At 39.1% G+C, this 23,604-nt stretch overlaps 1 protein-coding gene across 2 annotated transcripts in view; it reads right to left on the minus strand.

The window, feature by feature from the left end:
• Positions 1 to 23,604, minus strand: part of NSF (N-ethylmaleimide sensitive factor, vesicle fusing ATPase) — a 166,437-nt gene that overhangs the window by 10,827 nt on the left and 132,006 nt on the right. For both annotated transcript variants that reach the window (XM_034941591.3, XM_055101434.3), the window contains exons 16-17: positions 19,819 to 19,885; positions 17,505 to 17,584 (exon numbers count right to left, since the gene is read on the minus strand). In XM_034941591.3, the coding sequence (XP_034797482.1) occupies positions 17,505 to 17,584; positions 19,819 to 19,885 (147 nt within the window). The remainder of the gene's footprint in view (positions 1 to 17,504; positions 17,585 to 19,818; positions 19,886 to 23,604) is intronic.

Below are 23,604 nucleotides of genomic sequence, written 5' to 3' on the forward strand. Positions count from 1 at the left end.
CTTCAGTAAAGACTAATCATTGAACCTATATACAGATCTTGGAAATTCAGAACATTAAAATAAATGGGCTATCGGGAAAAGATTTTAAGAAACCAAAATAATTTCAATTTGGGTTTGGTAAACATTATACCACTACTGTCAATAAGACACATTAGCCTTTCTCAATGTTACTCATTGTTTTTATCCACCTGCTGTGCCAAGAATGGGCAAGGTACCACCATAAACCAATGCAGATCAAAGAAACAAAGTTGAGACCCTCTGGTACAATTAGCCATTAGCTTAACAGATGACTGCGCAAAGAATATGAGATAGAAGTACACCTGTGAGCATTCAGATTAAAAGGTAATCATTATTATTATTTGAGGAATCAACTAGGAAAAAATCAAATGCTTATCATCAGACATTTACCAAGTTCCTAGATGAATATGCAACAGACCTTCCACAGAAAGACAGATGCAAAATAGATAATTATAGTACAATATGGAAAGGTGGAGGTATTACGCACAAGGATGTCAGGTAGAGGGAAGAAACACGTGGCAGAGAAAGCTTTTTCTGGAGGAGATGATACATGAGTTGAGTCGTAAGGAATGAGTAGGTTGATTAGGAAGATGAAGGGGAAGGACATTCTAAGCCAGAGGAACAGAAATACGTAAGTCCAAGGGCAAAATAACAACAAAAGCTGGGGTGTTGAGGTAATTACAATCGAGTAAAGACATACATTTTTACTATAACAAAAAGTGGTGCTGTTATATTTAAAGTATTTTTTAACACTAAATTCTAATGGCAAACTTGGGAACATAGCCCTAAAGGCTAACAGATGCCAAAGGCCACACATGCTGATACATCCTCAGTATGATTAAAGGTAACTGTTACTTCTCTTTTTTAGCTTTTTAATGTTCCATAGTCCATAATGCAAACTTCCTCATCTTGCTCCTCTCTCACAAAGGACAATGTTGGCCCTAGAACAGTGGCACTGAGGAAGAAGCTTCTTACTCATTCCAGAAAGCCGGACTTTTAAAATCACTGCCAGTTTCCTCATGAGATGTTCTCTTACATTAACAGTGACTATGCTCTTCAAAGTGTTGAAAGATTGGGAAATGTAGAGCAACTTATACTGGAGACGCTAATTTATGTTTTGCTTTCCTTCTTGTTTAACAAGACTCCAAACACTGCAAAGAGGTCATGACCCAGGCAAGTTTGGGTCTTGACTTGTAAAGCGTCATCTTTAAGAAAACATTGAAAAACATTACCAAATTATTAAATTGTGCTGGGCCATTTTGTGTATTAATTAGTGGTAGTGCTCATAAGGAAGCTTTATCATGAAAAACAGCTCCGAATATATTAAAGTGATAAATTGCATGGGATTCGTCTGAAGGGAAACGCTGCCAGCAGCATGAAATGGGGATGCAGCTTTAAAAACAAAAGTGGTGCTCAACCTAAGAGGGGACCTCCACCTTCCTAATGTGTGGCCACCAGTCTTAATGTCCACAGTGCCCAAACATGCCCCTTGACGGAAAGCAAAAAAAAGCACAGAGTGATAACCTATTTGGGAAAAAAGAAATTGCTCCCAGCATACTCTTTACTGAGATTTGCTAGTCCTGATGCTATAAAGAAAAAGCCTAAGTAAAATGACTATCTGCCAATCGGATTATGATAAACATTGTTCCAAGGTTAAATAAGTATTAGTTAACTAATTCTTAGTACCATAAGCAGCAACTCAGGTGAAAACATTTCCATGAAAAAGGCAGGGCTCAGTCAGGTGTTGATCCTTCAAAAAAAAACACTTCTTTACATGATGAAGAATGAGCGAGTACTAAGCAGCATCTAAGCCTTTTGCCACACAAAGGACCAACCAGATAATCCACACCCTTTCATAGGTCTTGCCCATTGATTGGACCCAATAAACTGATTTGTAACAAAAGTTCAAGTGGAAGAAAGCTTTTTTTTTTTCCCTAAATAAAAATGCCACTAATATAATACTGCAGTGAAATGGAAGGGCTGATTTCAACCTATGAACAAAAGTAAAGTCAGTTATGCAGGAAAGAAAGGCCATTCTTTCCATATCATTCAATGCGGAGCAAGTGTAATACACCCTTGGTAAGAAGAATTAACTGTGAACAATTGAAAACCCTGAAATGGATTAAGAAGTGAGTTTAAAAGTGCAACTCAAAACTGCTATGTGCTGGGGGCATTAAACTTTATTTTCTGCTTAGTAGAATCTGATGTTTTTGTAAATGAGAGTGAAATATTTCAGAATATTAAGCATTTGTAAATCTGGTAAGTAAAATATGAAATAGACATTAGCCAATTGGAGCATTAACAATAATTTACTCCTTTTAGGTACTTAATAGAATTATGAGATTTGGTTTGTGCCTTCAAATAAGTTACAACTTAGCTGGGAAAACCAAATCAATATTCAGGGAACACAACCAAGTAACACACTCGCAAATACAAACTAATCATGGCGGAGGGCACCCGGTTTATGGGGACAGTTTCCTGGAGTGGGGTTATCTAGGAAGGTTATCCGTAGTACTGCAAAGACAATGACAACAAGTAGGCACTGGCAAGGCCCTTGAAAAGAAGGGACAGGTTCTGAATGCGCCTAAATCCTATGTGTGTGGTAGAAGCAGCTGAGACAGAGCACCAAGGCTGAAAACGAAGTTGTCTGCAGACACAGGGAGGGAACAATCAGCAAAAGGCAGACTCGGGATGCTAAACTAAGGGAAATATTTAATATAAAAAGCAACAGGAAACCAGAGAAGGCTCTTGAGGAGGAAGACCTGTGATGGAGAAGAGGGTCCTGGCAGCCACAGGCAGGAGGTCTACCTCTTAGGGGCTTGTGAGGAGCTGCTGCCCCAAGGACAGGCCAGTTGTAAGAGTGAGCATCTCCAGGGACCATGCTGCACCTTTTAACCAGTGTCTTATGCATATGATGTCCTTTTTAATGCAAGCCCAGGGCTGGCAGAAAGCAATGGTGAGGCAAGTCCCCTGATGGACAGGTAGCTTGGTGCAACAGAAGTAGAGGCCCCATCACTCACAGCTGTGTGATTTGGGGTAGATTATTTAACTTCTCAGCATCTATCTCCTCCTCAACCATAAATATGCGATGAGAAAATTCTACCTACTTATGAGAATAGAGTGTGAGGTGGAGATTCCTGAGGCAGGGTCTCTGTCATCACAGTCAGAACAGGCAAGAAGGAAAAGAAGCAAGCATCTGAACAGGTGGGCTTCAGAGGAACCTGAAGAACAGTCCTCTGCCTGTGGTGTCAGGAATCCATACGGTTAGGTCAGGTGGGTGAGGGACGGGATGCCTGAAAATCCCTCTCTTCCCAAAAACAAACACAGGGCACTGGCAGCAAATGACGCAGAGAGGCCAAGGTTGGCTCTGGGTTAGGGAAGATGAGAGCTCCCATCTTCAGCTTCACAAGGGTTACTGTGAGGCCCAGAAGAGGCCTGAAGCAAAAGGTCAGACACCCCCTCCGAAGGAGTCATGGCAGTGGGGTGACTCACAGAGAGTCAGAAGGACTCATGGCAGCGTGGGGCCTCAGGGAGAGGCAGCAACTTCTGAGGAGGAAATTGGCTCAGAGCCGAGAGTAAGAAGCTTTCCTGGTAGAGGTCCTTTGGTCTATCACTTAACCTGGCTTCATTCTTGAAATAGGAATAATTTTTCATATTTTCTTAGCTTGTATTATTCAACAGAGACCCTTAGAAAAATTCTACCTTGCCATAGTGCTTCTCTGCATTTATCTTCAAGCCTGAATCTTGTTTCTAGCCTGTCAACTCCCCGATGGTAGAAACCACGTATCATCCATCTGTGCCCTTGCAGTACTCAGCATGGCATGCCTGGCACACAGAGAGGATTCCTCTGCCTGGAATGCTCTTCCCTTCCATAGCCACACAGGCCTTTCCCTCCAAGTCAAGGACCTGCCTGAATGTCAGCTTTTCCACAGGCCAACTCAATCCCCACATACCTCCATTTAAAACTGCAACTCCCCAACCCTTATCCTGCCCTTTCCCTCCTCCAGTTTGGATCGCCTTTTACATACTATATACTTACTATATTTACTGTATTTCTTGCTAGTCCTCCTTCATCAGGACAGGACTTAAGTCAGTTTCGCTTTACTGATGTTTCCAGGGCTAGCATACTGCCTTGTACAAAGTACAAAGTTAATAAATATGCACTGAATGAATGATAATCCCAGTATAGCTTTCAAGGGTAGCAGATCACTCCTTCATTATTACTTTCTGGTCCTAGAAAAATGCACATTATATTAAGTGTCCAAAAAGAAAGTAACTATCATTTCAGAGTCTACACCTCTGAGCCCCAAGTGTTGATAGCAACAAATTTTAAAGAAAATAATCTAGAATGAACGGCATGTATGCTTCGTGCCAAAGTCTGGCTTATCTCTTTTAATCAATTGATTAGCTATTGACTGGATAACACAGACTTCTCAGCAGAGGAAAGATAAGATTCATTAGCTGTCATTAACCTAAGCTAGTGAGATAACAAGTACTATTGGCCAGTGCAGTGGCTCACACCTGTAATCTCAACACTTTGGGAGGCCGAGGCGGGTGGATCACGAGGTCAGGAGTTGGAGACTAGCCTGACCAACATGGTGAAATGCTGTCTCTACTAAATTAGCCAGGCATGGTGGCACATGCCTGTAATCCCAGCTACTAAGGAGGCTGAGGCAGGAGAACGCTTGAACCTGGGAGGCGGAGGTTGCAGTGAGCCGAGATGGCGCCACTGCACTCCAGCCTGGGCAACAAGAGCAAAACATCTCAAAACAACAACAACAACAAAAACAAAAACCAAGTACTATTAACATCTCCTACAACTCTTGGTTTCCCCAAACCAAGGGAAAAGATCGACTACCATTAAAAGCAACCAGAGACAAGTGAAGGGAGAGGAATGGGGCCTCTTTGCATGCATTTCTGATTTCTCTTGTTTAAATGCCTGTAACTTTTTCTTTTCTTTTTTTTGCAGTTAAATGTTTAAGCTGAATACCAAAGGAAGGATGTTTCAAATAAATCATGCCACAACTAGGCAGGCAACTATACTTAAACTCTCCATTAGATTTTACCCTGAAGCAAATTCTTAGTCTACTTCTTTGTAACCATCCTCATGGTGCTGCAAGCAGGACAGAAGACAATAAGGGGGGGAATTCATGATACAGACTGAATATGAAACGAGAAACTGAACCCTTAATAATTTAAAATACTATAGGCAAAAGCAGACTTCATGATATTAAAGGATATTTAATTCCAATTTGTGAAAAAGACACTGAATCATCAGATTTTACATTGGGAGCAGCTCTTAAAGATTACCTCATTCCCCCAAACCCCCTCATTCTCTGTCTCATTTTGCAGATGAGAAACCTGGGGTGAGAGGTAAAGTGATCTGTCTGAGGCTCTCATGTCCAGTGAGGGAGCTGAAACTACAGTTCAGGCCTCATTGCTATTTTCACTATGCTTTGCTGTCTACTGTTTTTATTTGTGTAATTTTAAACTAGATTTGGGGTCCACTCTTGCCCCTGCCCCCACAAGCCCCATATCAGCAATGGCTGATCTCTTAATTTGAGTTAGGGAGATTTATTACCTAGAAATAATGACCTCTGTGCTCTTAGGAGAAAAGGTTAAATAAATTAAGAAGATATTGAGGCAGGCAGATCACCAACGGTCAGGATTTCAAGACCAGCCTGGCCAACATGGTAAAACCCCATCTTTACTAAAAATACAAAAATTAGCTGGGCGTGGTGGTGCATGCCTGTAATCCCACCTACTTGTGGGGCTGAGGTAGGAGAATCACTTGAACCCAGGAGGCGGAGGTTGCAGTGAGCCGAAATCATGCCATTGTACTCCAGCCCAGGCAACAAGAGCAAAACTTGGTGTCCAAAAAAAAAAAAAAAAAAGAAAAAGATAAAGTTGTACTGACCATGCCATAGTATTCTTAATACCTTAAAGGAAGGGTTCTGTGCATGCTCTCTCATTAGAAACTTAACTAAGATGACCACACATTAATCAGCAAATCCAAACTCTCCACTCTTATATCCACAGTAGATTTTCCCTACCTATCTCAGCTTTTAGCTTGATATACCCTAAATCGACCCCTGTGTTCTAATCAGGTCAATATTCTCCTTTCTAATTTAATTTTTACCTCTGTGATTTTTATCCATAGCATTTCTGTTTATTAAAATGCTTTCTCCAGTTTTCTGCCAATTTGCAATTGTCTCTTATGTTCACAATGTTTCAAAATTTGCCTTCTCACCATACCGCCCTCGTTTAACCCTACAGAGCCCACATTGCTCCTTTAGGCCCCAACCTTCCAGAACATGAATTTACTATGTCCAATAATAATGCCTTACTTATCTGGAGGCCAATCTGCTAAACAATTTCAACTATCCAGAGCACAGCCAAGAACCAGAAATAAGCAAAAATCCTCTCGCTCCTAGTACTGAAAAAACAACGTAAGGTTCAAGTAACTTTAAAACTGACAGGCAAGGACAACTTACCCACTAGACACAGTGCCCAGGGCCTATGAAACTTTGAGGAACCCATGAAAGTATTATTCTAATTTCTTTTAAAATCAGGCCAGGCCTGTAATCCCAGCACTTTGGGAGGCTGAGGAGGGCGGATCACTTGAGGCCAGGAGTTTGAGACCAGTCTGGCCAATATGGTGAAACCTCATCTCTGCTAAAAATACAAAAAATTATCTGGGTGTGGTGGTGCGCGCCTGTAGTCCCAGCTACTTGCGAGGCTGAGGCATGAGAATTGCTTGAACCCGGGAGGCAGAGGTTGCAGTGAGTTGAGATCACGCCACTGCACTCCTGGAAAAAAAAAATCAGAAAAAAAGAACTTTTTGGTGGAAGAAAATATTAATATAGTAATATATTCAGCTTTGTACCAACAGGTGGAAAATGTATTTTTTTTTTTAGTAGAGGAAGGGGCCCACAGGAGTCAAAATGGGGCCTTGCTCTCTGGAAGGCCTCTCCAGCTCTCACTGCAGCCCAGTTTTATGTTTTTGTGTTTTTTTCGAGACAAGGTCTCACTCTGATTGCCCAGGCTGGAGTGCAGTGGCATGATCTCCACTCACTGCAGCCTCGACCTCCTGGGCTCAGGTGATTCTCCCACTTCAGCCTCCCGAGTAGCTGGAATTACAGGTGTGCACCACCATGCTTGGCTTTTTTTTTTTTTTTTTCTGAGACAGAGTCTCGCTCTGTTGCCCAGGCTGGAGTGCAGTGGCGCGATCTCGGCTTGCTGCAACCTCCACCTCCTGGGTTCAAGCGATTCTCCAGCCTCAGCCTCCTGAGTAGCTGGGACTACAGACGCCTGTCACCATGCCTGGCTAATTTTTGTATTTTTAGTAGAGGTGGGGGTTTCACCATACTGGCCAGGCTGGTCTCGAACTCCTGACCTTGAATGATCCACCTACCTTGGCCTCCCAAAGTGCTGGGATTACGGGTGTGAGCCACCGTGCCTGGACTTTTTTGTATTTTTAGTGGAGACGGGGTTTTTCCATATTGCCCAGGCTGGTCTAGAAGTCCTGGACTCAAGCGATCCTCCTGCCTTGGCCTCCCAAAGTGCTGGGATTATAGGCGTAAGCCACTGCGCCCGACCACAGTTTAGTTCTCTTACTGTATGAACAGCTCATGAATCCTGGTGGTTGCCTGCCTTAATTTATAGCAGATGAAAGCAGCACACTGGAAAAAGGAGTCATCAGAGGCAGGCCAGCTGACACAACTCACTTGGATTCTGCAAGTAACAGCTGATAGCAAAACCACTAAAAAAAGAAAAGGTACAAAAAACTCAACAAACAGGGCACACCATATCTACCTAACAGGCACCAGGACGGAATCCTGTATATTCCAACAGTTCCTGCTGAGTCCCACTCATGAAAATACTGACCCATCAATTATGGTTTGTTATGATGGTCCTTATTCATTAACATAGAGTTTATTATACTTTGCTTCAGACACTAAGAATGTATGTAGCAATTTTTTTCCTCTTAAAAAAGGCTAAAGTATAATAATTGATATTTAAAGAGGTTAAGCTTCAGTCATTTAGAAAAAATGAAGCCTATAATTTCTTATGAATTCCTATTCTTCCCTCCAGTGAAACTATGCCATATGAAGCCTAAGATAAGTACACAGAACATATCCTCAAATTCTCAAGTATCATATTGTACGTTAATTAAAAAAATTTAGGCTGGGTGTAATGGCTCACACCTGTAATCCCAGCACTCTGGGAAGCTGAGGTGGGTGGACTGCTTGAGCCCAGGAGTTTGAGACCAGCCTGGGTAACATGGCAAAATCCTGTCTATACAAAAAATATAAAGATTAGTCAGGTGTGGTGGTGTGCACCTGTTGTCCCAGCTACTCCAGGGGCTGAGGCGGGAGGATCAATTGAGCCCAGGAGGTAAAGGCTGCAGTGATTGAGACTGCATCACTGCACTCCACCCTGGGCAACACAGCAAGACCCTATCTCTAATAATAATAATAATAATAATAATAATAATAATAATAATAATATGCTAATTTTAGCATACATAAATCCTTCACCTTCTCTCTCCATTGCTGCAGCGCTTGAATTCCTTAGCATGGCACAATGGCCCTGACTAAATCTCCCTTTTACTCATCTTTCAAGACCAGGATCCGAAACTACTATTTGTGAATGATTTGCACATCTTCTCAGGTAAAATGGACCACACTTTCCTTTATGTTCCACTGGAACTACGTAACATATAAAACCTAACTCTATGCATCATGTTTTCACATCTTTCTCCCACCCTGGATTGTGACAGGGACACCAGTTAGCTTCTGCATGGATCAGAAAACACACACACACACACACACACACACACACACGCACACACACCCTAGGTGAACAAATTAGAAAAAAGCAATCATCTGGGTGAGTGTGGCCACCCTTGCTTCCTTCCCCAAGCCCCAGCACCTCGTATGAGCTAAAAGGCACCCTCTTCCTCTTGTTCAGCGTTAGGGTTGCTAGAGAAATACCGGAGTATAAGTCTGACCAAAATATGGGATATGCTGATGCTAAAAAATTATGTGATGTTTTTCTGAAATTTAAATTTAACTAAGTATCCTATATTCCTATCTGCTAAATCTGGTAACCTTACTCAGGGCAGATTCAGTCCCAAACCAGGGTGGACTCCTTGGTGGGCAGCATGTGGGCTGGATGTTAACCTTCATTTGCTACTTGTCCTGTGCCCACCTTGTGCACAAACTTCACAATTGAACAGTGTTCTTGGACTATGAGCCATCTGAGGGCAGGTACAATGTCTTATTCATCTTTTTATCTCTATACTGAGAAGGATTTCTTAAATGTACATCTAATAAAAGCAGATGTTCCTTAAAGAAATGTTTTAAACTTCTATGTCAAAAGAAATATTTTTGGTGAAAAAGAAACTTCCGATCTCCTTTCAATGAAGCTTAAGACAATCGTTACCATCTACCTTGGTCAACTTTAGTCACACTGGCATTCAACCATGGTAAGTTTAGATGGGGAGCATGGCACTGAGCCAAGTGCCAGGTGGGTTTCCCAGGACAACTGTGAGAGTTAGGAGGCACTTGCACACTTTTACTCCAAAACCCACAGCATATTTCAGATATTCAATTAAATCTTAAGTCATAAAAAGAACAAGGTTAAAAATATATTATACACAGACAAGCTTAGATACAAAGGTAGTCTCATTTAACCCTAGTGGTTAGCAGCAAATTAGTACCAAAGCAATGGAATTAAGGAATTTTGACAGTCATACTGCTAAGTTAAAAATAATTGTATACTCATTTTTTATTTTTTCCTGATTATCAAAGTAACATATGCTTATTGTAGAAAATCTATAAAGTACAGGAAACAATAAAGCAAAATAAAAAATAAATCACCTATAATCCTACCATCCAAGATTAACAGGGTAAGGAGTAGAGGGCCAGGGCTTCTGGCCATTGTGAGATCCCCAAGGACACAGGAAATCTCCAAAGATCTGCATTCTTGTTTCTGGGACAGAAAGGTAGGAAAGAAACTGTGAAGCACCACTTTGTTGCACCATGAGTTAGGAGAAAAGGGGAACTTCAGCCACAAGCAACAGGTGGTGGCAGGGAAAGGAAGCAGGTGGGCCAGTCCCTGGAGGCTGAAGACAAGTGTGACCTGGTGGTGGCCTACTGATCTTGGCAATTCCTGTCTCCACTTCCTACTTCTTTCTACAACAGGAATCCCCAATCCCCAGACCAGAGTATTTGTCTTAGGATGTAGGAAGCTTCTAAATTTCAGTGAATGAGAGATGGGGAAGCAGGTTTCTTTTCCCAGTACTGCAAATGAGGGAAGTTGGGTTCGGGCATTCCAAAGTGGGAGCTCTGAACTCACTTCCTATGGAAACTTCCTCTATATAGCAGTTATTATACGTTCTTCAGTTTTCCTATCTTACAAGCTGAAAAGGTTCTGTGGACTATCCAAAGGCAATTCTTTTTTTGAGACAGAGTCTCACTCCATCCACCCAGGATGGAGTGCAGTGGTACCATCTCAGCTCACTGCAAACTCCGCCTCCTGGGTTCAAGCAATTCTCCTGCCTCAGCTTCCCGAGTCGCTGGGATTACAGGTGCACACCACCATGTCGAGCTAATTTTTGTATTTTTAGTAGAGATCGGGTTTCACTATGTTGGCCATGCTGGTTTTGAACTCCTGACCTCAAATGATCCACCTGTCTCGGCCTCCCAAAGTGCTGGGATTACAGGCATGAGCCACTGCGCCTGGACAGCTCATGTAGTCCACCAGTTTACAAAGGGCTTCACTACACATTATCTTAGTTGACCCTCAACAGAGTAGGTAACACATGAGGAATTATCTCTATTTTACAGATGAAGAAATAGACACCAAGAAATTAAGGGACGTTCAAGGCTATAATGCCAGATGATATCTGAGCTAAGACATAGGTTTCTTTTTTTTTTTTTTTAAACCTCAAGTTCAATACAAAGAGTAAGTTCTACAGAAAGGGTGCTCTTAACTAGAGTCATGGCACCCATGGACTACTACGACGTTATAATCCACACCTTTCAAAAGCTAATGTAATGCCACAGTAACTTATTTAAGGCAATGGAGCTGGAAGAATACATTCTAGCAATGAAAAAATATTTCGTCTCAACACTATTAGCATTGCTCTGATGATTAAAATTTAGATATTTAATTTTGAGTTATCAGAAAATGGCATATATATCTTATAATTTATTCTGGTATTAATATCTACTATAGATGTGCTCTACCAAAACCAAAACAAAACCCTATTTTGAAAATTTGATTTTATTCAGCAGATATCTGTAGCAATGTTTTATAAAATAATTTACTTCACTGTTTTTTGTTGTTTTGTTTTGTTTTTAGAGACAGAGTCTTGCTCTATCACTCAGGCTAGAGTGCGGTGGTAAGAATCAGCTTCCTGCGGTCTTGAACTCATGGGCTCAAGCGATCCTCCTGCCTCAGCCTCCCGAATAGCTGGGTCTACGGATGCTCACCACCACATTCGACTAACTTTTTTTTGTAAAGACTGGTCTTACTATGTTGCCTAGGCTGGTCTCGAACTCCTGGCCTTAAGCAATCTTCCTGCCTTGGCCTCTCAAAGTGCTAGGATTACAGGCGTGAGCCACAATGTCTGGCCTATTTCACTGTTTTTGATACATTTGAAATTAATCTACATATATATGTACTATATATATATGTTCTTTAATACTGTCTATCTATGTAGTCCACAGGTTTACAAAGGGCTTCACTAGGCATTATCTTAGTTGATCACGATACATTCACTATACATTATCTTTCTGTCCAGAAAACAAGAACACAGATCTCTGGAAATTTCCTTTTGTCCTCAGAGATATGTATATATACACACACACATGTTCAATCTACAAAGGACTTTCCAAGAAAATCTACTATACTAAGCAAAGTATACCTAAAGAGAATATTATAAATATAGTAGGTATCTAATGTCACTGACTTACTAAGCAGGCCACTAAACTGTCAAGCATCATTTTTTTTTTAGATAAAAGAAATGAAGCCCAGTGCAAAAGTCACCACATCAGTGGATTAAAATTAATGTGTCTGGCAAAATGACTAAGCCTCTTTCCTAAAGTGGTTATATATCTTATTGAGTCATATCATAGTCATTAGCCAGAGTTAATTTTGAACAAATAGATGGAGAGATACTCATGTTTAGGCCTGCATGATTTGGAGTCTCTTCCATTATCTGCTTATTTCACTAAAGCAACCCAAAGCCTAAAGAGTTGCTTAATATTATCAAGATACCAAGATGTCCTATAACCATATCTGAGGTAAGACTGCTAAGATGTCATGTAAGGACTACATGAAAGCAATGTTGTCTAGAGACTGCTGATGTTAAAAACAAAACTCATGCAGAAACAAGTGTGTCTACCCAAGTCCCCATCCTGAGAATGCTGACAGTTTCTTATTGGTTCACACCTTAGGTCCTCCAAGCTTTAAGCTGTATTTCTCTCTTATTAGGTAATATTCCTAGGTGTCAGAGCAGCAAGGAAGTTACTATTCTCAACAACATCATAAAATTTAGCCAGAACACTAATAACTGTTAGGTCTGAGTTCTACTTCAGTAACACTGCTATGACGTTGGAGTGGTAATTCTTCTTTTGTAAAAGTTTAAAGTTTCCAAAGAGTTTTCCAATCGTTGAGCTTCAAATGAGTTATACCTGGACTAAGATATCAATTCCTGCCAGCTGTTGGGAAGGCTAGAGCCCTGGCCAGTTGTGAGTGGCCTCATCCACTTACCCAAGTGTATCATCAGATGTTATCATTTTGTATGCACCATGATCTAAAAAGGTTGGGAAGCACTGAACTGAGGAAGGATTGCTCCTCCATAAATTACGAGGCTACCCTGTTACATACAGATGAGATTTTCCAATTTGATGCACAAAAGTGTCAAACCCAGCATTAAACAGTGAGGTTAATAGGCTTAACTACTCTCACACTTGTTGAGGAAACTGGGGAATCATGTCATTTTACAGCGCAAGGAGTTCCTTTTCAGACACTCTGTCTCCCAAAAAGAAAAAAAAAAGAAGGTGGCAGAAGAGATCTATGAGGAAAAATCAAGCCACTGGTCCTGCAGGCTGCAGGAAGAGTTACCTGGCCTTACCACTCACTACTGCTTCCTCCTTGACATTAAGACCAAGGCTTTCATCCTCCTGATCTTGAAAAGCACATTCCCCTCAACTTCCATAAATCTGCAAAACTTGAAAAGAGCCCCAGTGTCATCAAGTAAAAGAGACGGCGTTAGGAATCTCACTGGAAGGAGGGGTGTCTTCAAGCCTCTCACTGCTAAGCCGGACACTTCCTAACACTGGACAAATTGTACGTCCAGCTCAGGGAGGGTGAACTGCAGTGGTCTTTTACCCTCCAAGGCAATTGTTAGCTTTTCACAGGAATCAGCAGGGAAGCACATGTGAAACCTCTGTGTGACAGTGAGCACCCCCATGCCTTGTGTGACTCTGCATGTAGATGAAGCAGGCTGGGAGCTTTCTTAGCTGCTGCTGCTGAGTTCTCAGAGAAGCCCTTTTCTACGGCTTGGCTCCCTGCTGGGACAGCCCTTTTCAATTTTTCTATCCCCTCTCGATCTCTTCTCCTGCAGAACACAGGGAAACTTGATTGAAATAAAGACCTAGGGAACATGTTTTATTTTCTCCTGTTCAATCCATTTTAGAAAAGCTTTTAATTGGTTTTAAAAAGATGCTAAACAAAATGTGATGATGTTTTTCACTCTTCACGAACTGCAGATACCACTTTTTATACTTTCAAAGGGCTAATAAATCAATCATGAAATTAACTCTGCAGCTAAATTTAAAGCAAATCCACTGAATACCAGGTTCATTAAAAATCTATGCATTTACTTAGAAAAATTTAAAATTCAAAGAAAATTATCCTAGTAACTGAAATCTGACTTGAATTTTTAGTTCTACACTGAAAATCCAAGACCAAGGCAATCACAAAGGGAAAAAAGGAGGGCTTGGGAACCAGTTTTAATAAGCCAATTTACAAGAAGGGAGGGGGTGGTGGGGGAGGGGTGGAAGGAGAAAAGAGAATATCTGGATACATAACAACATAGTGCCCCTGAAGGGATTCTTTTATTTGAGCATGTGCGCACATGCACACACAATTTTTCTGTGTGAAAGCTGGAAATACAACAAATGCAAAATTGAGGATTCTGTGACTGATATGATTACTGTATTGTATATAAGTATAGTTCCTCCTTTTAAAGAAAAATGCTCACAACTTTTGTTTTCTTACCAGTAATAAATATTTTTCTATCACTCTATGCATTTCTACAATATTTAGCTGAATATACCTTTAATATTTAATTAAAAACATCTGAAAAAACTATATGCTAATGGTTTGACAAAGTGAATGCTTCCATTTTACAATGACTAATATTCTTAACACTTGGATCAGCCTGAAAATTTCCCCTTATTTTCTTGAGAGAATATAAACATTTTAAAAAGCAAGGTGGTATGACAAAGCACATTTTTATTTTGTTAAATACATGCCAACTAGAAATACTACAAATATTAATTTATCCTGTCACTGATTCATGTATACTGCAGGTAATCTGGCAGTCCAGGTCAGAGTCACCAAATTCAGATTAATGACCAGATGGTATTCCCTTCAGAGAGAACCCCTGCCATTTCCAATCACTAAGGCAACCACATCTCTTACTTCTTACATATTTCTATATTCTTCCTCTTCAGTCCTTAGATAAATTCACTCCATGTTCTTTTTAAATGATCCAATTCCTCTTTCTCCCAAGCTGGGCCATGTACCTTGGATGCTCACCCCTCACTTCTAACTCTATGTCTCCTTTCATCATTTAAGTAGCTTCTAAACCACTTCTAAAAAATGTAATCGCTTGAGATATGGTTCACAGAGCACACAGTTTACCCATTTAAAGTGTACAATTCAGTATTTTAGTATATTCACAGATATACACAACACCACCAAAATCAATTTTAGAGCATTTCTATCACTCCAAAAAGAAACCCCATACCCATTAGCAGTGACCCTCTCACTCTTCTCATTCTCCCCTCCCAGCCCTAGGCCATCCCAAATATATTTTCTGTCTTTATAGATCTGCCAGTCCTGGACATTTCATGTAACTGGAATCATCCAATATGTGGTCTTTTTGACTGGCTCCTTTTGCTTAGCATGTTTTCAAAGTTCATTCATGTTGTAGTATGTAATGGTACTACTTTTTTTTATTGCTGAGTAATATTCCATTATATGGATATACTAGATTTTATCAGATAAATGTTTAGTTATGAATAATGCTGCTATGAATACTCACATACAAGCTTTCATGTGGACATATGTTTTTCATTGCTTGTAGGTGTATACTTGGTGGAATAGCTGGGTTGTATGGTAACTCTATGCTTAACCTCTTGAGGAACATTCTTACCAGCAGTGCATACAGGTTCCAATTTCTCCACATCTGCACCAGCGCTTGTCATTACCTGACTTTTTGATGATAGCCATTCTAGCAGGTATGCAATGAGTGGTATCTCACTATTGGTTCTGACTTGCATTTCTCTGATGACTAATGATGTTGAGTACCTCTTCTTATACTTGTTGGCCATTTGAACTTTACTTATTTTTGAATGTTTTCACTCTTATCATATCCTGTCTAAATATAAACTCCAGCAATATGAAAACACTTGAGTCCACTAAAATGAAAAGACACTGAAAAATTTTTTTTTGTTGATAAGGTATTTGTGAAGCACGTACGTATAAACCTCTATGCCATTGGCTGTGAGATTTAAAAGCATAAGATAATGTTCCTTCCCTCAAAAATCTTACAATAAGTTTTACAACACAGAAACAATTATTCTTAAATCTTAGTGTGGCAGATCATTCGTTAATAGTTTCTGTTTATTTCTGTTAGTATCTACTTTGGATCACAAATGCTTCTCAGCCAAGGGGGTGTACCTCTGTTTAAATCAATGTGTATAGTATTTAACCATGTAAAGAACAAGAAGTATAAGATAGCACTGAAGTTAATCTTCCTTCTCCCAAGTGACTTTTAGCATAAATTATTTTCAGCTAAAAAAGAAGAAATATTTTAAGAGATAAATTTAAATGCCTAGAAAAAGTCTCACATTCTAATAGTTTTTATAATTAATATGCTGATATAATAAAGTTTTTTTGTGTGCATAATATATGTAGATGTTGGGGGTAATTATTTCTGTTTCAGCAACTTTAGATATATACGTTTACTTATTTATGAAAACATTGGAGGAATCATGATATATGTAGATAATTATTTCTGTTTCAGCAACTTTAGATATATACGTTTACTTACTTAAGAAAATATTGCAGGAATCAGAGAAAGGGAAAATACACTCACCTCTCTAACTTCACCCTTAGTATAAGCTAAGACTCCAATTACTAGGAATGATGGTTTATGAAAAGCTGATTTAAAAATCCTTCCACAGTACACATATGTTGCAAATCTTCAAGACTATTATAGGTTATGTTTCTTTTCATTATTTTAGAAGTTAAAAAAAAACTCTAGAAAAACCAAGACAAGTCATTTACTTTTAAGTGCAAAATACATGCACATATATAACTGTTAAATTAAAAATTAGATTCACCAGTTTAAGAGTAAATATTTTCCTTACAGATTAGTTTCTATCTCTAACTTTAAATATGAGATTCTCATACAGACATTAAGATGCTTTTCAAGTCAGTGCTTAACTGCTTTGTACCTGCCTTTGATTGGCATTTTTCAAGGTTACAGCATGCAGAATCAATCAAGAGAACTCATGTCTTGTGACACAGCCAAACATGCTCTGGCAGCCTCTACATAATTAACATATTTAACCAACCTTCATAGGTTGGTTTTAAATTTGTTAACCTACCAAAATCACAAGTCTCTAATAGCCACATCAGTAAAAATGCAAACACAGGAATCAAGATCCTGGCTATAAATTCACTCCTCAAAAGTGCCACATGACCCAAGAAAAATAACTCAAGATCATCTGTTAAAAATAGTTTTTTAACTGCCCAAAGAAAATAAACTTAAATATCCCCATAAACAAATTTTTAGGAAAACCCATGAAATTATAAATGAAACATATGGGAACATATTCAATGCCTTCTCTATTAATATCATAATCTCCCTTGGCAGTTGGAGGTAGTAGGGATATGTAATATGGTGGAAAACTTACAAAACAACAAAATACAATGCTAATTGTTGTATTCCACACAGAAACTGTGGGATTTTGATTTCTTCAGAAAAGGAATGGAAAAATTCTGTTGATAAAATAATTTACCTTAAGCAGAAGTCAAGACTGGATGACCTTTCAAAATCCTTTCAACAACAGAATTTTATGTTTATGATAACCTGCTTATTTAAAGATTGTATCATTATATGCGATTTACTGAAAAACTCTTTGTTAAAATATTCCTTATTAGTAGTATTATTTTACCTGAGGAGGTGCCTTTTTCAGTAAAACGAGAAGAGCCTGTAATACAAGATTTGAAAATCGAGGGCCAATAGGGACGTAATCTGGAAAAGAAACATTATTATGTTTAGGGATTTGATACACATGTACATATTCCAAACATTCAGTTTGTTTTTTTTTTTGCATCAAAAGTAAACACAGTCCCTACATAAGCAGAATATGTATAGAATAAGAAAAAAAAATTTAAAGAGTAAACAGTCTTAAATAACAGTCATAAAACTATTTATAATAAGAAAAAATATCTCTAATAACCTAAATGCTTAAAATATAAGAACTCTTATCTGTAACTTTTTTTTTGAGACAGGGTCTTGCTATGTTGCCCAGGCTTGTCTTGAACTCCTGGGCTCAAGCAACCCTCCTGCCTAAGCCTCCCAGGTAGCTGGAATTATAGGTTGCCATAATCCCACTGTACTCGGCTCTATAAATTTTTTGAAAAAGCTTCTAAATATTCACTTTGAGTTCATGTAGATGTTTTTTCTGGGATTATTTTGGAAGGAAAAAAAAATTCCAGGTGTATTTACCAAGCATTTCTAAGAAGTTACTGCAAACCATGGCCATTCAGTACACTGATATTAAAACATGATGTTAGAAAATGGGCAAAGGGGAAAATAAGGAATTTCAATAAAACGGAAACAATGGCAGAACCACTAAGATTGGCCCTCAGATGGTAAGGAACAGATAACTTTCTAAGAGAACATCTGACCTGTTAAACATTTACCAGTAATTCAAGATTCAGCGTAAATGCCACCTGCTTAGCTTTCTCTGCATACTGCATATGCTCTCCTGCCCTGGGCTTAGAGCTACTCGCAGGCCCCCTGAGGTCAAAACTGATCCCTCCATTTTCAGACTATCCACCTGATGAGAACAGTGGGAGGGAAAATAAAAATAAAAAAAACGCAGAATATCCAAAATACATGGCACATTCTACTTTGCATTAACATTTGCCAACATATGTTATAAAGACAGGCAGCAGCATCTTTTTCTGAGACTCTAATACTTCTACCAGAGGAGGAAGGGCTCAGCAAGTGCTTATTGAATAAATGAGCAAGCATGCACAGATGATAACTATTCATACCAGTGAAATGTACTCAGAGGGCACACATTCCTGACATGGTAGTGTTGCTATGACCACACACCTCAATTGTGTTAAGATAAAGGAATTTACACAGAGCTGTGAGTTTGTGCCTAAAAGCTTTTAAAGAAATCATCCCATAAACTGGGCTGAGATGTATCAAACCTAGCAGACCCAAAACCCACTATCAATTTATGGAGACCTCACAGATATACCTGCTTTGCTTTATAACAGACACTGCCAAAACTTAAAAAAATAAATAACAGAGGACCAGAAGCAGGTCTGAAAATCATGGGAAAAATGCAGTAAGAACAGTTAGCTTGAAATCACGACTACACCATTATGGACAGCTTAAAGAAGAAGGGATTATTCAGACACTGGGTAGTATTTTCAGATGTTATTAAGTCACCAGGTGGGTTTCTATTTCAATAGAGTGTATTACCTCTTCCTGAGCCATTGTTGTAATGAATTTATGTCAGACTGATTTAATTTTACAGTGAAATAAAATTAACAACTTTCTGGCCCTTCCTTGCAGTTTATTTCTTATGAGTTAAGTGCCAGGACCAAGTCTTCTTCATGTTTGTATTCTGTAAGAGTGCACTTCAACACAGGAGATATTTAATACATATTTTAAAAATTACTATAGAGCACTTTTAACTTACAAAATTTTTTCAAGATTTATTATCCCATTTTTGTCTTCACAATTACTCTGTGGGATAAGCAAGAGAGGGATTATAGTCTCTGTTTTGTAAGAGCAGAAACTGAGGTGCAGAGAGCTTACAGCTTCTGCCCTTAGTGTTTTAGTGAATTTGCAGATTTCACTGTGATCCTAAACCCTTCTTTCATTAGTTCTGTCAAAGTTCACAAGTGAATTTCTGAGCTCAGAGGTCCTAAATAACAGATATACTCATCAATGAAAATTACTAATCATTTACTATGGCAAGGGCACACTGGAAGATACAAAATGGGACATGGGCCCTTACAAGAAAGCAGTTTATAATGGTGTTATAGTCACAGGGCATATTAAAATGAATACTATCATTGATGTCAGCTATTTAAGAGAGAACGTTATATTTCCTTGTAAGACAAAGAAAGGTATTTCTATTGCTTTACAGTTTATAAATACTTGTTAATTTTCTCTTGTAACTTTTGAGATATTAGCTGTAATGTGGCAGAGATAATACAACAGCAGAAGTTAGGACTCACCAAGCAATCTCTCAATGTCATCCACAACCACACAACTGAGCTGGGATTTGTACGCATCATCAAAGATCTGAAAGAAAACAAAGTCATTTATTATCTCACTGTCCTCCACAGTTACGACAATTTCCAAGAAGTTTAGTTACTTCTCGAGCAATACTAAACAAAGCACAGGAAAACACCCACACTTTGGACTACAATAAATTAGAATTGACACACTGGATCACCGCTGAACAGAGAGCAGGCTAAGGCTGTTTTCAGCACTAACAGCTGTGTGTGTCACACCTGGGCAGGCTGGGGACTAGCTGATCATTAATCAACTGACACATCCCATCACTTCTATCACACTGGTCTCTGGTATCTGTGTCAGGAGCAGGACTTTAGTGTAATGACTCAAGAGCTAGATGGAGCCACAAGAGATGTGTAAAATAAAACTAGATGCCATTTTATTATCTATAAGAATTGCGGCTCTGTTAAGCAAAAGTAACACTGAAAGATCAGAATTCTGTCAACTCAAATCAGACCATAATGGTAAAAGAGCTTACAAAAGAATTAAAGGTTGAGTATGAAGGATCAGATAGATGTACGTATAAAACCAGACAAAAGATATGAATGCACTGTCTTAAGATGGTCAAGAAAATGAGAATGAAATTAAGCAGTGAAGGAACGGTTTTAGCCTGGCAAGGATGTAGTCATTTCAAATCAGATAGAAGAATTAGCTTATCTGCAAGTTGAATAGAAGTACTCAAGGCCTTGAGACTAGCCTTTTTGGAAATGAAGGTCCTATTCCAGAGACTACAGGTGGGGCTCAGGAAATCTCATCAGTGTCATGAGTAAGAATTAGTTTCTGCATCCCAGCCCAGTCTCTCTGGTTGGTAACCAACTTCAGCACACCAAGATAGTAAACCCCATCCCCACCCGCACCAACATCTTGCTTGGAATGGTATATATTCCTTCCTGGGTATCTTTTAACCATTGAAGATTTATAATTAGGTACAGAAATAAAGTCAAACTCATGATATTAACCATTTTTCATGTTAGGTTTAAAAACAACCTGTGTATACTTGGTTTTTAAAGTATTCCTAACAATTAAGTTAACATAATAGTCTCACTGTGACCATCTTGATTCAGTTCCTTCCTTACCTCTTTCCTGGCATAAATACTGACAATTTCTCCAGATATTTAATCAGGTCAACCCCTCTGGTGAAAACGTTTTCCTATGCACCATCCCTTTACCCCCTAATTACCCTCCCACACTCTGTCTAAACCCCATCTATCCTTTCGTCCTAAGCTATCTGTCTCCCCACTGGACTGTGAGGTGGATAAAAGCTTTATTCTGTTCGTGTTATGTGTAGTGCCCAGCACAGAACAGAATTCAGTAATGATGTCTGCTCTGTAGGTTCAATGGTTGAAACAACACAAGTTCCAATTCCATCTTGCCATAAATCACTTGTCTTCTCCTTTGGCACAGGATTTTGTATATTACGTATATATATTATTGATTCATTGTACTATTTTTGTATTATACTAGATTGCAAGCCCTCAGATGGCAAGTGCTGTCTTAATTACCTCTGTATCCTCATATCATTTAATATAATGCCTTATTAGAGAGTAATTAAGAAGTATTTACTAAAAGAATAAATTTACACATTTTAAATTCAAGTAGAAATATTAAGTGAGAAGTTGGAGATATCTGATTGAAGTCAGGGAATGGAAATCACTCTCAGGGCAGTGACTGCTGAAACCATGACAGAGGAAGCCATCTTCAAGAAGAAATGGCAGAAGAAGAAGAAAAAAAGACCTAAGGATTGAGTCTTGGAGTGCTGCCTTATTCATTCACTCACTCAACAAATATTTTTGAATTCTTATTATGTATCAAGCATTAATGAAGGCACTGCAGAGGATAATAAATAAGACAAAAATAATCCTACTTTCACAAAAGTTAGAGTTGGGGAAGCAAGTCACATGTAATTATAACAAAGCATGACATTATTAGGCTAGGGGAAATACAAGATGATACGGGGGCACAGGGTAGGCAGTATTTCCCCAGTGCCTTGGAAGTTAGGCATAACTATGGGGCTTGCTTTGGTTAATGAAATATGAGGGGAAATACACCCCTTTCTGAAAGAAGCCTTAGGAGTCACTGCATGATTCACCATACTCCTTTCCCTGCCTTGGCTATCATGGAATCAGATGTAAGGCGGGGCCTCTATTATCTATTAGCTTGAGTCTCTGAGAAAATATAATGAACAGAACTCACTGTCTGAGCCATGATGGAGATATAGTAGTGTAAATAAAAAATAAACTTTGTTGTGTTAAGCCACTGAGATTTTCGGGTTGTCCTTTCATGCAGCATAACTCAGCCTATCATGACTCTTAAATGGACTTAGGGAGTCAGGACAGTTTCCTAAATTTAGGAAGTGACACTTAACCTGAGACTTGAAGCATGAACAACAGTTAACCAGTGGAAAGGGTGGAAGAAAGTGTTCTAAGCAGAATATACTGAAAATTAGGAGACACAGAGATGTGAACATTCAGGAACACTGCAGGAACGGTCAATAAGAATTAAAATAAAGTGGTGTTGGTGTCAATGCAGTGGAGTGGTAGGTGAGATGAATTAGAAGAGGTGATGAAGGAACTTGGACATAAAGAGTCTTACAAATTTCATGAGTTAAAATTTTACTGTAAAGGCAATAACAAGCCACTAAAGGGTTATAAGCAATGGACTGACATGTCAGGCTTATGTTTTAGAAACATTTTCCTGATTGTATAGAAAAGCATTAGAGGGGAATAATAGTTAATTGAGACTGTGGAATTCTAGGTGAGAAATGATGGTGGCCAGGGAGTGGGTGTGCTGATAAGTGGACAGAATCTAGAGATGTTTAGGAGGAGGAACTGAAAGAACTTGGTGAATGAATGGGTGTGGTGATGAAAGAGAAAACTGGAGTCAAGGATCTGTCCTGATTTGGCAACTGAAATAAAACACAGAGGTGAAGCTGGTTTGAAAATGGATCATGAGTACATTTAAAGAGCAAGAACAGAAGGGCCTTTTATATTCTCCTCCCCAAACACAGAAAAAGAGAAAATGAGAATAGGATATTTATTTCAGTCTCTTGATACACAATGATGGTTCCTTTTGGCTTTGAGTTGGTACATTCGAGACAACTGAAAAGCTCAGAAGCAGTTCTACAGCGGTTCTTTGCTACTTTTTTTGAAGATGGAACCACAGCCAATGTGGTATCTTATAAACTCAGGTAATTTTAAGGAATCACTGAAAATAATGCTTTGCTTTTCAAAACATTTTTCAGAATTCTACTAAAAGCTCTGATGCCAGCATATGACTCTGACCATCAGGCTGTGAGATCATGGATTAGAGCCACAGGGACCTGGAACACCACAGCCTGGCTGGTTGCAGTATTTCTATGTTTTTCCTTCTCAAAACAATGTACAGCTTATATGGCTGCAAGGACCTTACTCAGGACATTGCTTAGGTCTAAACTAATGATGACTTGCTACATGGTATGTAGTCTCACCAACTTATCTCAGACATTGTAATTCACAAAGCATTCCAAATCACTTCACAGTTGACTGCATGGCCTACACACAACATTTGAGAGGAAAAATACCTGCAGCAGTCACTTAATATCAAGTAGTGACGTTTTTGTTTTTTGCAGTCGGTCTCTGTGCTAATTACTATCAGAGGGAGAGGTGCACTCACAGCAAGCTCTATTAACACACCGACCATGACGAAGGCTGTGCAATTCCAGTTGTAACTTGACTAGTTTCAGGTAA

This window comes from Pan paniscus, chromosome 19 (genome assembly GCF_029289425.2).
Source record: "Pan paniscus chromosome 19, NHGRI_mPanPan1-v2.0_pri, whole genome shotgun sequence".
Taxonomy (NCBI): Eukaryota; Metazoa; Chordata; class Mammalia; order Primates; family Hominidae; genus Pan; species Pan paniscus.